The sequence below is a fragment of the Phoenix dactylifera genome, chromosome 1 (assembly GCF_009389715.1).
Source record: "Phoenix dactylifera cultivar Barhee BC4 chromosome 1, palm_55x_up_171113_PBpolish2nd_filt_p, whole genome shotgun sequence".
In the NCBI taxonomy this organism is placed as follows: Eukaryota; Viridiplantae; Streptophyta; class Magnoliopsida; order Arecales; family Arecaceae; genus Phoenix; species Phoenix dactylifera.
Window position 1 is genome coordinate 21,232,612 of NC_052392.1, and position 13,804 is coordinate 21,246,415.

At 38.9% G+C, this 13,804-nt stretch overlaps 1 protein-coding gene across 3 annotated transcripts; it reads left to right on the forward strand.

The window, feature by feature from the left end:
• The first annotated feature begins 2,562 nt into the window (after positions 1-2,562).
• Positions 2,563-12,883, forward strand: LOC120111687 (calcium uptake protein, mitochondrial-like). 3 transcript variants are annotated; one of them, XM_039129498.1, is made up of 9 exons: positions 2,565-3,148; positions 5,112-5,179; positions 5,988-6,211; positions 6,371-6,454; positions 8,057-8,270; positions 10,065-10,241; positions 10,318-10,437; positions 10,944-11,313; positions 11,399-12,883. In XM_039129498.1, the coding sequence occupies exons 1-8, from the start codon at positions 2,824-2,826 to the stop codon at positions 11,157-11,159; spliced, it is 1,428 nt and encodes a 475-aa protein (XP_038985426.1). In that variant the 5' UTR covers positions 2,565-2,823; the 3' UTR covers positions 11,160-11,313; positions 11,399-12,883. The 3 variants fall into 3 exon arrangements, with proteins under 3 accessions (XP_038985436.1, XP_038985426.1, XP_038985430.1); XM_039129502.1 differs by having other exon boundaries at positions 6,015-6,211; XM_039129508.1 differs by lacking the exon at positions 6,371-6,454 and having other exon boundaries at positions 2,563-3,148.
• Positions 12,884-13,804: the final 921 nt, after the last annotated feature.

Below are 13,804 nucleotides of genomic sequence, written 5' to 3' on the forward strand. Positions count from 1 at the left end.
CATCCTCGACATTTAAGAAGGTAAAGTAGATGCAACAGAGTTAAACTTTTTCAGCACGAGGCACATTAAAATATCAAATTCCAAGGGAAGAAGTTATACTCGAGTTTCCAATTTGAATATTATCCAACTGTTGAGCCTAGGTCTCTGGGGTTAATCACGCTAGTTGGATAATACTACAACCTCTTCTAGGTCTCAAACTTATTTCATTAGTTTCACATAGTTCATGCGAAATGCGCGGTTTTCCTTAAGCATATTCTCTATGTACCTCAAATCAACTGGCTGCTGCAGCCCATAAAAGACCAAAGACTACAAGAAACATCTTCATGACTCTGCGTGCATTTGATCTAGTTAATGCAACGTGCTATTTGCCATGGTCTTTCAGAAGGAAAAATAGGAAGTTCAGTCGCATCTCATTGGAGCACGGTTTAAAGCGTCACAGGGCTCTACGTGTGCAGGTTTGATCTGGTCCAAGTTTGGCGTGCATTGTGGCAGGACCTTCATGGGACTTTTTGAATGAAGTCATGAATACAAAAATTTCCAAAAAGGCATCCACCAAATGTAATAAGATTTCTCCGGGATCAATACCAACCAAGCACCCTCAATGCATTTAGAAGCCTAAGGCGGACTCACTAAGAGGGATCTTTTTTTCTTTCCGTTTTATTTTTGAAGCTTTTCCAGCACTGGGCCGGCCTAAAGTGAACTCTCTAGAGTAGGCCTTTTTTGGGCCGGGCCTTAGGCAACCGCCTCAATCACCTAAGGGTTGGATCGGCCCTGCCAAGCACTCAAAAACAAGCAGGTGGCTAACAGTTTGAACTTTTCTAAGTAATCACAGAAAAATGAGTATATTTCTAATGGACATGAATACATTGATTTTATATTTTTCTTCCCAGTGAAATTTTATTTGGAATATATCATTAATCAATGATAATAAAAAAAATGCAACGGATGGTTAACTCTGGGTCCTTGTAGCTGAGTACAAAGCCCAGCCCACTGGTGGAGATCTTTACAGCCCAAGCCTTCTTTAAAATGGGATGCATTGTTTAGGCTAAACGGCCTAGCCCACCAGTTTCCCTGGCAACTGTGATATGGTGAAAAAGAAGTTCAGGCGGTTGCTATTTCTATGTTGCAGCATAAGTGTAAAAATCTATGCAAACTCTAGTTGGCTCTCAACATTACTATCTATCAATCTGGATGTTTTTGGAAATTGTCTGAATAGAACCTCCAGCTCGATATATATAGAATCACAAATATTTGGTTTTATTTTTTCCAGTTTGTATGACCAAAGCGTCCTATACCTCTTATGTAGCCTAGCACATTTGATTAGTTAGGAATGTCTGAATTTTCAATAGTAGCATTCAGCCACCAATATTTATTTTGAAGAGGGCACTATCACCAACATCGGAGATCATTCATCTACCTAATGTTGGAGAATTTTTGACAACGAGGGATGCTTGGGACTCCTCTTTAGCAATAACTAAGCCCCAGATGCTCTTAATCGCTTAAGAGCCTCTACCTCCTAGCATCCTTCAGGTGAACTTCGATGACAGTTTTATTGATGGTGGTGGTAGAGATGGTGCATGGTTTGTGGTTAGAGATCTTGACTACAGATTCATTGTTGCTAGGTTTATGACATCTTTATCTCTAGAGTCGAGTCGAGAGAGGTATGGAAAGGTATTAGCTATGCAGAGTTCATTCTTAGCGTCGAATTCATTTAGCTTGAGAATAATTTAGGGGCAACGATGGAATAGGAAGACAGCACTCATGTTTATCCTGAAGCCAACATAGCTGTAGATTTGGTGCTCCTTTTTTTTTTTTTTTTTGGTAAATCGGCCGCTCACACATGACGAGCGTGAAGCTGGCCTACAAAATCAGAAAACAAAATGCTACGCAAGGACGCAGGCACAGCATCGTGGCCTGTCCAAAGAAAATCTCCCGAATGATGAGCCGCGAAGGAAGCAACCCAGTCAGCCGCACCGTTTGCCTCCCGATATACGTGCGAGGCTTGGTAGGAGGCAGTCTCCCCCAACGCTCTACGAATATCGAGAAGCAGCGGCCGGTCGTCGACTGAGTACCCCCCTCCCCGGATCCACCCAACCACCGTGGTCGAGTCTCCCTCGAGAAGGAAGTGACCCTCACCAAGTACCCGCCTCGCATAGGAGACACCCTCCCAGGCCGCCTGAAGCTCTGCGGTCGCCACTGATGAGTCAAAAATCCTGCGTCCACCTGCCGCCACAAGTCTGGCATCATGATCCCTAATGATAAATCCCACACCTCCGCAGCTCCCATCCGCTGATACACTGCCATCAAAGTTCACCTTGAGAAAGCCAGGGGGTGGGGGCACCCAGGATACAAGTATCGTCCTGGACGCTGCAGTAGCAGGCGGAGCCCTTTGGAGGGATAATGTGACTATTTTTAATGATATATTTTATTTTTTGATTTTATGAGATGTATTCAAGCATACGGCTCTTTCCTCTCTTTTATTATTATTATTATTATTATTATTTTTTAACTGATGGGTGCGAGGCTACAGTTTAGATGTCCAACGACCTTGCAATGAAATAGGAAAGTAATGTTCCTCAAACGTCAACGACCGCCATCTCGTAACAAGAAGGTCGCCGATCGGACAGTCAATCTGGCCCACGATAGAAAACAAGAAAAAAAGTCTCCAACCTACGTGCGTTCAACTACTTCAGGGCACCAGGCAACCATTCCCCGCCTATTATTCAGCCGACGTTTCCGAATCCAAACGGTTTGCTTTTCTTGGTCAGCTCTCCATCCTTCGTCTTCTCCCTTCCTCTTGACTCTCATCTCCCTGCGATCGCAATGCTGCTGTTGTCCCGCGTGTCGATCTTTCGAAGACCTGGAATCCTACGGCCAAGGTTCGCTCTCCCGTTCTCCGTCGCCGCTAGAGCGGCCCACGGCGAGAAAGACAGCCGGCCGTCAAGCCGCGAACTCGGGGCCTTGGTGGCGGGGATCGTCGCCTTGGGCGGATCGGGCCTCGGGCTGTGGTTCCTCCCCTCGCCGTCTTCTCCTCTCGAATCCTCTGTCATCTTCGCCGACGCTGCTGCCTCGGGGCAGAGCGATCCGGAGCAGCAGTTCGTCTTCGAGGATTCGATTCAACAAAAGAAACCTAGGTACATCCTCGGAGGTAATTTCTCTCGTTTCTCTTTTTAATCTCTTTATTGTTATAATAATTTTGTTATTATTATCTTTCTTGGTCGTGTTTCTTTAAAATTTTTATTTTGTTTAATCAATTACTAATTAGTCTTAAAGATTGCTTCTTGATGGACAAGAAAAAGGTTAAAACGGTGGAAAATTTGGGAGAATGGGTTGGATATTTTCAGAGGTGTTGTGGTATTGAGCCGTATAGATACTGTTGGTTTAACATTGTGATTGTTACCATAGTGGATAGTGACCAACTTTTGTTTGGTTTATCTCCTTGAATGTCTATCCAACAGTTTCTTAAATCTTTTCTTAAAGCTAGCTTAGTTTTTATGCAGGTCTTTTTCTTTTTTTCCCTGCTTATGGAGAATCAGAATTAGTGCTAAAATCCCAAGTGCTCTAGATTTATGACCTAGCATTATCTGGTTTTGCACTTTAAGGGTCTGGTTATTCCTATATGATTAAGCTGAAAATCTTGTAGGATTCATGGATTAGGCTGTCCATTTAAGCATGGCCTCCTGTATCAACCAAACTCCACCCAGCCTATTGTGTGGGAAGACAAAAAAGATCTTCATAGGTCGTTATTTTCTTCCTGCAGTCCAAATGCTAGGGTCTGGGCTGGGTTTAGACAGGTTTTTAGAAAATAGAAGCTAGATGGGCCAACAGGCCCGATTTCTACAGGATTTTCACCCCCCGAGTAGTTTAATAATCTTAAGGTGCTTATGTCAAAAGTATATACTTTGAGCTGAAACTAGTATGCCCACCCACTCTAAGTTATGAACTTGGCTTGCTGGAAATCTTTAGTTGAACCTAAACTCCCAGGCTAGCTTAAGTTTCAAGATCAGCCTACAATGAGGTCTATTCGACAAGGAGTAGGGTATGAATATCAGGCATTGGACATGTGTCCAAGTATCAGACCGTTTGTAGATTTAGGAATTTGTCCTTATGAACTTATACCTGAGTGTCACTTGTTAAGCCCGATATGTATTGTTGACCCTTTCCTTATCAGCTTATGCTTTTTGGATCTAATTGTTGGTACTTATTGCTTGTCTAAAAGGTATGCTTATGTAGACTAAGGTAACGTCCACAGTAATATTTGGTCGTGTGTTGAATTTCCAGCTTAAACTGGACATACTTACTGTTAACAAAGGCTCCCAAAAGAGAAAGCACTCAGGTTCAAGAGCTAGGATGAACTAAGTGCTTAAGTCAGTATTTGGCCCTAAGGCTTCTTTGGAAGCAGAATAAGTTAGAAACTTTTGTAATCAAATGGTCGAGGAAGAGAAAATGGAGGAGGCAACAGTGAAATCTCTCTACCTTTCGAGGGAGAGAGTTAGGTTTTATAGTGCAGCTAATGTTGTAGGTGATCACCAAAATCTGTCATTATATACCAAGCATTGGGAGGCGCTGGTGCAGAGTTCTATAAACAACGCAAATTTGGGCGTAAACATTGTAGGATGGATCATCTTTCAGTGATCAAGTTATAGCTATATATTATAACATGTTTCTTCTGGCAATGGCGTGCCCGTACCTCTTGGAGAGTTTGTCCCGTAGGAAGTTGTATTCGTTATACTGCGCAGCTGCTATGACACACATGTAGTCCAGGCCATCTGCTTCAAAAAAGATGAGACTTCTTTGAAGGTAGCCATGTATAGGCCTTTTCCGAATGGGTCTTCGTAAGCTTCTATACAACCTTCTTTCTATGTTCACTATATCTGTAACTTCATTATATATCTTTTTCTCCAAGATCCAAATGGCAAATGAGCTGACGGGGATTATGAGTCCTCACCACAAAAGAGAAACAAAAAAAGAACCTCCCCTCCAATCATCATCACACACACACACACACTCACACAGTCTTTCCACATAGTTCAATATGCGATCACAGTTTTGACTAAGAAATATTATATCTCCACAATACACTGCAGTAATTGATTTTTCTGTTATCTCAGATTCATATCGAAGAAGGGTGTTCTTTAATTATGAGAAACGGATTAGGATGCAAAGTCCTCCTGAAAAGGTATTTTACTTTGTCAGACTTTTAGTTTCAAGTAAGGTTTGGGATATCCGTCAGTCTGTCATGACAGAAACAATAACATTTATTTGCCCAGTCAAATTTTATTTGATATTTTTAGAATTAAATAATTTCCATTGTTCGCAAATATTATGTGAAATACTAGAGAATAACAATAAAAAAATAACATATTTTCTCAAGTCAGCAGAGATGAAACCAAGAAATATTTGTAATTTTTCTGATGTTTATGATTTTGATAGAAATATTTTAAAAGTAATGTCTAAAGTGATATTAGTTGATGCAACTGGGCTATTCCTTTTTCTAATGATGGCATCGGTTCTTATAGAAGTTATTTCTTTAGTTGTTTTCAACAGAGTAGAATACATCTTTTTGAACTCGTATAGAAATTTGCTTTAAAACTAATCTTTAATCTGATGAACAGTGAGGTTATCAAATAATGGATGTTGCATTTTACGTCATCAGGACTTAGGAGATTTTCCAACTATGGCATCTTAATAAGTGGAGTGATGTTTTTTGTTGACTTTTAATTGAATGACCTTTTTTCTTAAGGAAATATCTGATAATGGTCTTTCATTTCCCTACATTTCGTGTTTATGAAATTTGTGTTTATAGGTTTTATGGTTATTTTCAGTTTTTCTTTTTCCTTGACTTGGATTATTTCTCCTTACTGATTGTTCAATCAATAGATATTATTATTTTTTGCGTTGATAAACTGTTTGTTACATGTTCTTTTTAGGCAGCGGTATTATTATCTGATTGTACCCATGTACTTGTTCAATTTCTTTTGTTTTAGATTTTTGAGTACTTCGCATCTTTCCAGAGTCCTGATGGGGAGATGTTCATGACACCGGCAGATTTAATGAGAGCAGTTGTTCCTGTATTTCCCCCATCCGAATCAGATAAGGTGAGGGAAGGAAATCTAAGAGGGGAGCACCATCGTGGCGATTTACATTGTGCACCATCAACTTTTTTTATGCTCTTTGATACTAATAATGATGGGCTTATATCATTCCCAGAGTAAGTGACCTGTCTTTCCATCTTTTAGTCCAATCAATTCATAGATGTTGGGAATTCAAGTGATGCATCTATATATTTTTAAGATTATGTGTTTTACATCTCACTTTTAGAGTTTTCAAATCTTTGTGAACAAGATGTCTTTATTTTGCACTGTGACAGGTATATCTTCTTTGTAACATTGCTGAGCATTCCTGAATCAAGTTTCAGTGTGGCATTTAAAATGTTTGACATTGACAATAGTGGGTAGGTATTGTACTTAATTGCACAATCTCCATCTTATGATACATTTTCTTACTCAAGTTATGTTCATGTATTGACATGAATAATTTCACCCCTATGCATTTATATTAGGTCTTTTGGTTTCCCACTGATCATTTACCTTTTTGCCAGAAATATGCTTGTTTCACCTATGCTTGATGATTTTTTTTTTAAAGTTTATTGGCTTCAGATCACTTACTGAATATTATTGTTTTTGACCATTCTAATTGAAGCAATAAGATGTATGAAATTTATTCTGCAAATTCTACTGCATGTTTCCAATTCGTAAAATTTGGAAAAGCTTATAGTAATAGAGCATGTAGTCCTTAGTAGGAATAGATTGTGGAGAGGGAATATAAAACAAGTTCAAACTTTAATGGGCTTGTTTGTTATGGTCATTGTCTATTGAAATACCTGAGTTCTTCATTAGAATCACAGTCCGCTTATGTTGGCCGAAATGTTATGTTCAACTAGCACACACAGCATGAGAATTGCAATTTGAAGCACAAAAAAATCCTAAATTCTTTTGGCTGGGTATGAGTCATTACATCATGTTTTACGTCCTTGGGTAAGGTCAATTTTGTGTAAATCAGTTTTTTTCTGGCTTAAGTTTATCTGATTTGTTTTATTGCACATTCATGTGACACCAATTTTATTGTTATTTTAGTATGGAAAATGATCACATCAGGTTTATAAAATATATCAAATCATCAATGAAGAAAAAGGACGCCAATCTTTCTGAAGGCCATGGTCCATCATTGTATCTTGAATTCCAAATTCTTGAGAAAATGAGAACTCCCCATGTTACAACATGTTATCACAAGAAAATATAAATGAGCATGGCAGTGAAATGCACGAAGTGGCTTTCTTATCATTTTTGTCTTGAATGCTTTTTCTCTCCACATGAGGTATTGTGTTAGTGATTGTTGTTGGGTGATTGTTTTATTCACTCACCAAGATTTCTATGAATATGTTCTCTTTAATTTATTCTTGCAGATGAAACAAATATTTCTCACGTGTCTCTCCCCTTCTCTTCACTCTTTCACTCTGGCACTTGTTGGTCTTCAGCAACATAACTTAATATTTCTGTGCTTTATACAATTTGTCAGAAATTTGAGCCTCAGTGAATCATGGTTCATTCCATGACCATTTATTCAAGTCTGTAGAAATGTATCAGTTTCTAGATAAGGAACTGAATGAATTTAGTCAAAGGTGTAAGCCTGTCAGGGGATACAACATGAAATACCTCTTTACATGTGAAGGAATTCAACTTTGGGGCTGAGCGGTAGTGGATGTAGTTGAATTACAATGAATTGTTATGTGATGTTGGGCCTGTACTCAATCAGACTACTCAACTCTTTTGCATTCCCCATAGCTCAGCTGGTTTAACTCTTTGACATGTTCTTGTTTGCTTTTTCATTCAAATGCAGTTTGGTACTTCTAGCCCATATTAAGACCTGAGCCACATGAGCAGATACGGTCAACAATATTTATTAGTTGATGGTTGAAAGGGGTCCTGAAACTTTCTTTTAGGTTTTCTTTTATTTTGTCATTCCGTTGATATTTATTGTTCAATGTACCTGACAGAGAGATAGAAATGGAGGAATTTAAGAAGGTTATGGCGCTAATGCGGTCCTATAATAGGCAAGGAGCCAGTCATAGGGATGGACTACGTACTGGTCTTAAAGTCAGCAAGTCTGTGGAAGATGGGGGCCTTGTTGAATATTTTTTTGGCAAAGATGGCAACGGATGTCTTCAACATGATAAGTTTGTTCAATTTTTGAGAGACTTGCATGACGAGGTAGTTTTGTTGTCCTCTGACCGATTTACTTCTATAATTATCTTATGATTCTTATCATTGTTCTGTAGTTTAAAAGTTACATTCCTAATTGTGAATTTAATATAATGGGATCATAATCTAAAATGGTTTTGCATGCTTAATTCTCTCTCCTCAATCCTTAAGTTCAAGCTCTTACACATCCTTGAGGCTCATGGTTGTGGCTATGTAAATTTAGCTACGCATATAACTAAAAGAAGTTGCATATTTTGTATCCTGTTTTCAGCTTTTTATGGGGACAAACATACTAAAATTTAATTGTTTCTACTGTTGATTGAAAAGGTAAGATGGGTTCTTTGTTTACTTTTTATGGATGCTGTTTAAGGATGCAAACACAAAATTCAGTTATGGCAGGATATAATACCAAAATTCAGTCTTGGACATATGGTAGGATACATCAAAGATGCATTCTTCTTTCAGACCATGAAATTCTGAGGAACTTCATATTGTTCTTAACTTGTTATCATTTCTGCAGTCAAAATAGGCCTGTAAGTTGGTTCTCTGGTATGTCACTTATATCAATTGGAGTAATAAGAAGAAAACTTGTGCTATTGAATGGATCCTACCATTTTATGCATAACGACAGAGATGTGAACTGGGTATTTGATTATCTGATGGTGAAGCAACCACCATATGCTTCTTCCCTCAGTAACCAGACTTAAAACAAGATTTTCGAAGTCAGCAACAAAAGTTGCAAACCTGAGTCTTTCTTACCTAATCTAGATTCTACTATTTGTCAGAGCCGCAAAGATTGGGCTTAAAGGGTCTCAATTAAATAATTTTAGGGGAAGAAGTGAGTGACTCACAGGTGTTAACACAATCAGTACTAATATGTGCTGTATTTCTCTAGTTTAGATGAACTTTAGAAGACCCATCCAAATACTATTCATAATAAAAAAATCACTTTAACGGATAGATTCACTCCGGTATGAAATATGTTTAGACCAATGTATGGCGGTCAATTTAACCAGGGCTTAATTTTTATATCTAGGTTTCAGTTAGTTTTGATTTTGATAAGTCTGTCCAATAAGATCAATAATGAAACAACAATTTTGGAGCAGGATGAACCCCATTTGGGTGCTGCCTGTGTTTATCATCTCTCACGGACTAGCAAATTAAATTTTCTGTTGCATTTTGGTTCGTGATATTAGTGATGCTTGGTAAAACAACAATTTTGGAGCAGGATGAACCCCATTTGGGTGCTGCCTGTGTTTATCATCTCTCACGGACTAGCAAATTAAATTTTCTGTTGCATTTTGGTTCGTGATATTAGTGATGCTTGGTAAAGCTGAAGTTGTTGACCAAAGTTTTAGAACTACATGATTCAAGGTTCGCCGTACTGTTACTGGACTCATACCAATGCCGCACTAGCATAGGCATACCGAGTGTTGGTACGGTACGGTATGCAGTACGCGGTACGCCAGGCGTACTGATATTGGCATACCGGTACGGTACGCTCGGTACTGACCGGTACAGCATACCATGATATGATCTAATTACTCTTAAATTCACCTAGAATTCTATATGTTTAATGTGATGTTCTATCTCAATTGCCTTGAATAGATTCTTGATAATATCTAAAAACTTTAAGGTTTAAAAAGTTATTTAAAGACGATCTTCTCTGCTGTGCCCACCATCAATGCACATGGGCTCTAGTATTTAGGTTTTCTGCTCTGAGGTTTTTGATGCTATCATCTTATACTTCGGGTCATTTCTCACTTTACCTTCCTTTTTCTTTTTTCTTTTACATATATATAGATAGTGAACTTGGAGTTTGCTCATTATGACTATAAATCAAGAGGAACTATTTCTGCCAAGGATTTTGCATTGTCTATGGTTGCTTCTGCTGACATTAGTAGTGTAAACAAGTTCCTTGATCGTGTAGATGAGTTGGACAATCACCCACATCTCAAAGATGCACGTATTACCTTAGAGGTCAGACACTTGTCACTGCTTGTTTGCATTTTTAACCTTGTGATGGTTTCTCATTTGTTTGGTTATGGAACTTCAGGAATTTAAGTCCTTTGCCGAGTTACGCAAAACTTTGCAACCGCTGGCTGTGGCTATCTTTAGCTATGGGAGAGTTAATGGTCTGTTGACAAAGCAGGATTTTCAGCGAGCTGCATCCCATGTACGAATATCTGTTTCCCTGTTTCCTTTCCCAGTTTTACGGTTCAAGTTGAATGCCTGACGTCAAATAAAAGCCTGTCAGATTAACATCCAGATGATGCGGCATTTTTCAGAAGCGGAACTATCTAATGAAAACTTCAGCAATAAATTTTATATAACCTTCCACAATTTCTGAGTAAAACAAGGTTTTTTGTACAGGCAAGTTTATCTGGTTCAGATACATGTCAGGTTTTTGCCCCCATTAAAGGGTGCCTTACCAAAAATAACAATATGACAAAACATGGCTTCAAAAATCCCATCAAGAAAAGACCTGGGTGGAGTGCAGTGACTAATATTTTTGAAGTTGTTTACTGTCATTCCATTACCTCTTCCCTTGCCAATCAGTCTGTTTGGATTAATGCATTTCACTTGGAGGTTTTACTTGTTTGTAATGAGACCAAGCTTTTTCAGGCATCGAGATGATACCTCTTGTGCAGTCGTACTGATGAATTACTTCCATCATATCAGGTTTGTGGTATCACTGCGAGCGACAATGTGGTTGACATTATTTTCCATGTATTTGATGCAAACCGTGATGGAAATTTAAGCTCGGATGAGTTCCTGGGAGCTCTTCAAAGATGGGAGCGTGATATTCGCCCACCAACTGCAATGAATACGAGGGGGCTTTTTTCATGTTGGTTGAGTTGTGTAAAAACTTCCTCTTTCACAAAGAGATCTTTATAATCAAGCTCTTTAGCCGACCTGGTTATTTAGACTTTAGGACAGTCTTGAATCATTACAAGCTTCAAGTGGATGTTCTACGAGAAACAGAGGTAGGTCATGGAAGTTGATTCCTTATATTCTGGCGGATGGTGAAGTTATAATAGACTATGCCAAGGTATGAGAAACTAATCACTCAATATTCATGATAGTCCCAAACATATACTCCCTATGCTCATTCTTATCCATATAATATTATTCAGGGTGAAGGAAATGCTGCTTGCAGCAAGAAGACCTCCTAGGACACTTTATGTTACTTGTTGCAGATAGCTGTTTAAAATGCTTTCCCTGGTGCTCTAGTTTAGGTGTGTATATATAGGCTGCTTCCAAGTACTTGAGGCAAGTTCATTCGTGGCAATACGTATTTCCTCAGCAGTGGATAATTTGAAGCCTACATAATGTATACTGTTTGGCAGCTTCGCAAACTGTTGGGCATGTAACTTAGCCTCTTTTTCTTCAAATGTGGCAATTAATGACCGCATCAGCTTAAGAGGGAACTTTTTGTTAGGACTATAATATCAACTGCTGTATGTTTAGTAATCCAGGGTCAGCATTGAAGGATCACAAAAAAGTTCCTCATGCTGACATCTATCAGCATGGCTCATCCTAATTCAACCAATACCTTGTTAATCACAATAAACTGCTTGAGTCACACCAATTACATCATGCAACGCCAGCACGAGGGATAGTTTGTGTGACAGAGCAGCCCCATAGCCTTATGAGGCAGTCTGAACTTTTCCTACTTGTTTCTGGCACCAATAGCTCCCTTTTTTCTGTAAATCTTTGATTGCTGTTTCTGGAATTGAACATGTATGACTTTTAAAGAGTAGATGTTTTCATTCCCTCAGGGCTATGTTATATTTGTCCAACAGTGTTCTATCAGCAAGTTTTTGAAGATATATTGATCAAGAAAATCTTTTTTTTTTTAAAGAAATTAGTTAAGAAAGTCTGATTTGCAGCAACTAAATGGGCATGACATGGTTCCTAGTCACTATTTGCGGTACAATGATCACCCATATCAATCAAGACCTCCCCAAATTAGGTTGTTGGAGGGGGAGAGTTATGAAGAGACATGTTAAGCCCAAGTGTCTAATGTCTACAAATTGTGCATCAACTCAAGCAAGAACAGAGACCATTGGTTTGCTATGTGGATTAAAAGATTCTCTGGGTTAGTCATGATAAGCTTGTTGTTCTGCTGAATCAAGCCTATGAATCTGCTTTTTCATAGTTCACAAAGAATAATCTATTCATTGTTGGAATTGTTTTCACTTTTTTGCATTTCTGAATTTTCTTTTTGTTGCCTGCAATTGGAGGTGCAGCAGCAAATTTGATTTCTTTTTTTTCTTTTGAAGAGAGGGGTCGGAGGAAGCCAATGCACTGTTTACATTTTGGATTCCTACTGAAGGCTTAAGAGGCTAGGAATTGGTTTAAGATAACTCCCTTCTTTACGAATTATTGATTTTGTATAAATTCATGTTTCTTTGCATGACAAACTATTAACTGATACACTCCTAGAGCATGGTGGTAGATTCATCCTCCCAGGTTAAGCTTGAACTCTGCAACTTTTTGTTGACCTAGTTCAAGGTTACCGCTGATTTCCAGATTGCAAGCATACGAAATTCTGAACAACATGATCTCATCATTCAGTATCAAGCTATACATAATCCACCAGGCTTGCCAAAATGAGCTTAGAATGGAAAAATTAGTGTCCACCAATGGTGTCAAATGTAAGTGGTGGAAGAGATGTAGTAAAGTCGTACTGAGATGCCTGCCACTTACAAGAACATAATCAGCTAGCAACATGAAATTTAAGAGACTCACATGAAGAGATATATGCCCCATCATATTAGCTATAAGGTGAAATATTTTTCCCAGCTTTCCTCCACCCAAAACCATTAGTTCCAGGGTTAGCCTGCATCAGATTAGGCGTGCTCCTAGCTTTATGTTTGACAAGCGTTTCACCAATGCTATCCGGCCACAAATTTGAACCTGCTTGTTATAGAATATTGGTGGTATGGCAAGTAGAACTAGGATTAAGGAACAACAAGAGAAGGGAAAAATTAGGGAGGAAATGTGGGTATTTTTTTTTTGTTTTTGTTTTTGAGGGAGGTTGGGGGGGTGGAGAGGATAAAAACATGCTGAAAATTCAATTTCATGAAGTTAAAATTCAGGATGTTATGGATACATAACTTCTCAGTAATGAAGTTCACATATTACTGATTACCAGATAGTACTGGGAATCTCAGGATCTCCTAGCATATAGGAGTAGTATGTGTTCTCTTCCATGCTATGCCAAGATAGTCCATGTTATCATAGCACCCAACCACCAGCAAAACATTAACTGTGAACTCGATTTCATTTCTTCGACCAAAACAACTACTTGTGAGGAAAAGTCCCAACATCTAGCTAGGGGGATATGGGTCTCGGTAACAGTCCTCGGTCTATAGCTGATGCGCTGGGGTTCTGTTTAAAGGGACCAGGCTACGCTATTGAGAAAGCTTAAGATTCAGCAGTGGGGCGCTCTATCGTGGAAGTAATGGCCTTGAGGCGAATAAGGAACCTGGTGTCAACCCGTCACCGAGAATGGCCTATGTTCCAAGAACCAATGC

Coding starts and splice junctions, on each gene's coding strand:
- LOC120111687 (XM_039129498.1), top strand. CDS start 2,824: ATGCTGCTGTTGTCCCGCGTGTCGATCTTTCGAAGACCTGGAATCCTA. Junction 6,455..8,056: donor TTTGACATTGACAATAGTGG/GTAGGTATTGTA, acceptor TGTACCTGACAG/AGAGATAGAAATGGAGGAAT. Junction 8,271..10,064: donor TGAGAGACTTGCATGACGAG/GTAGTTTTGTTG, acceptor ACATATATATAG/ATAGTGAACTTGGAGTTTGC.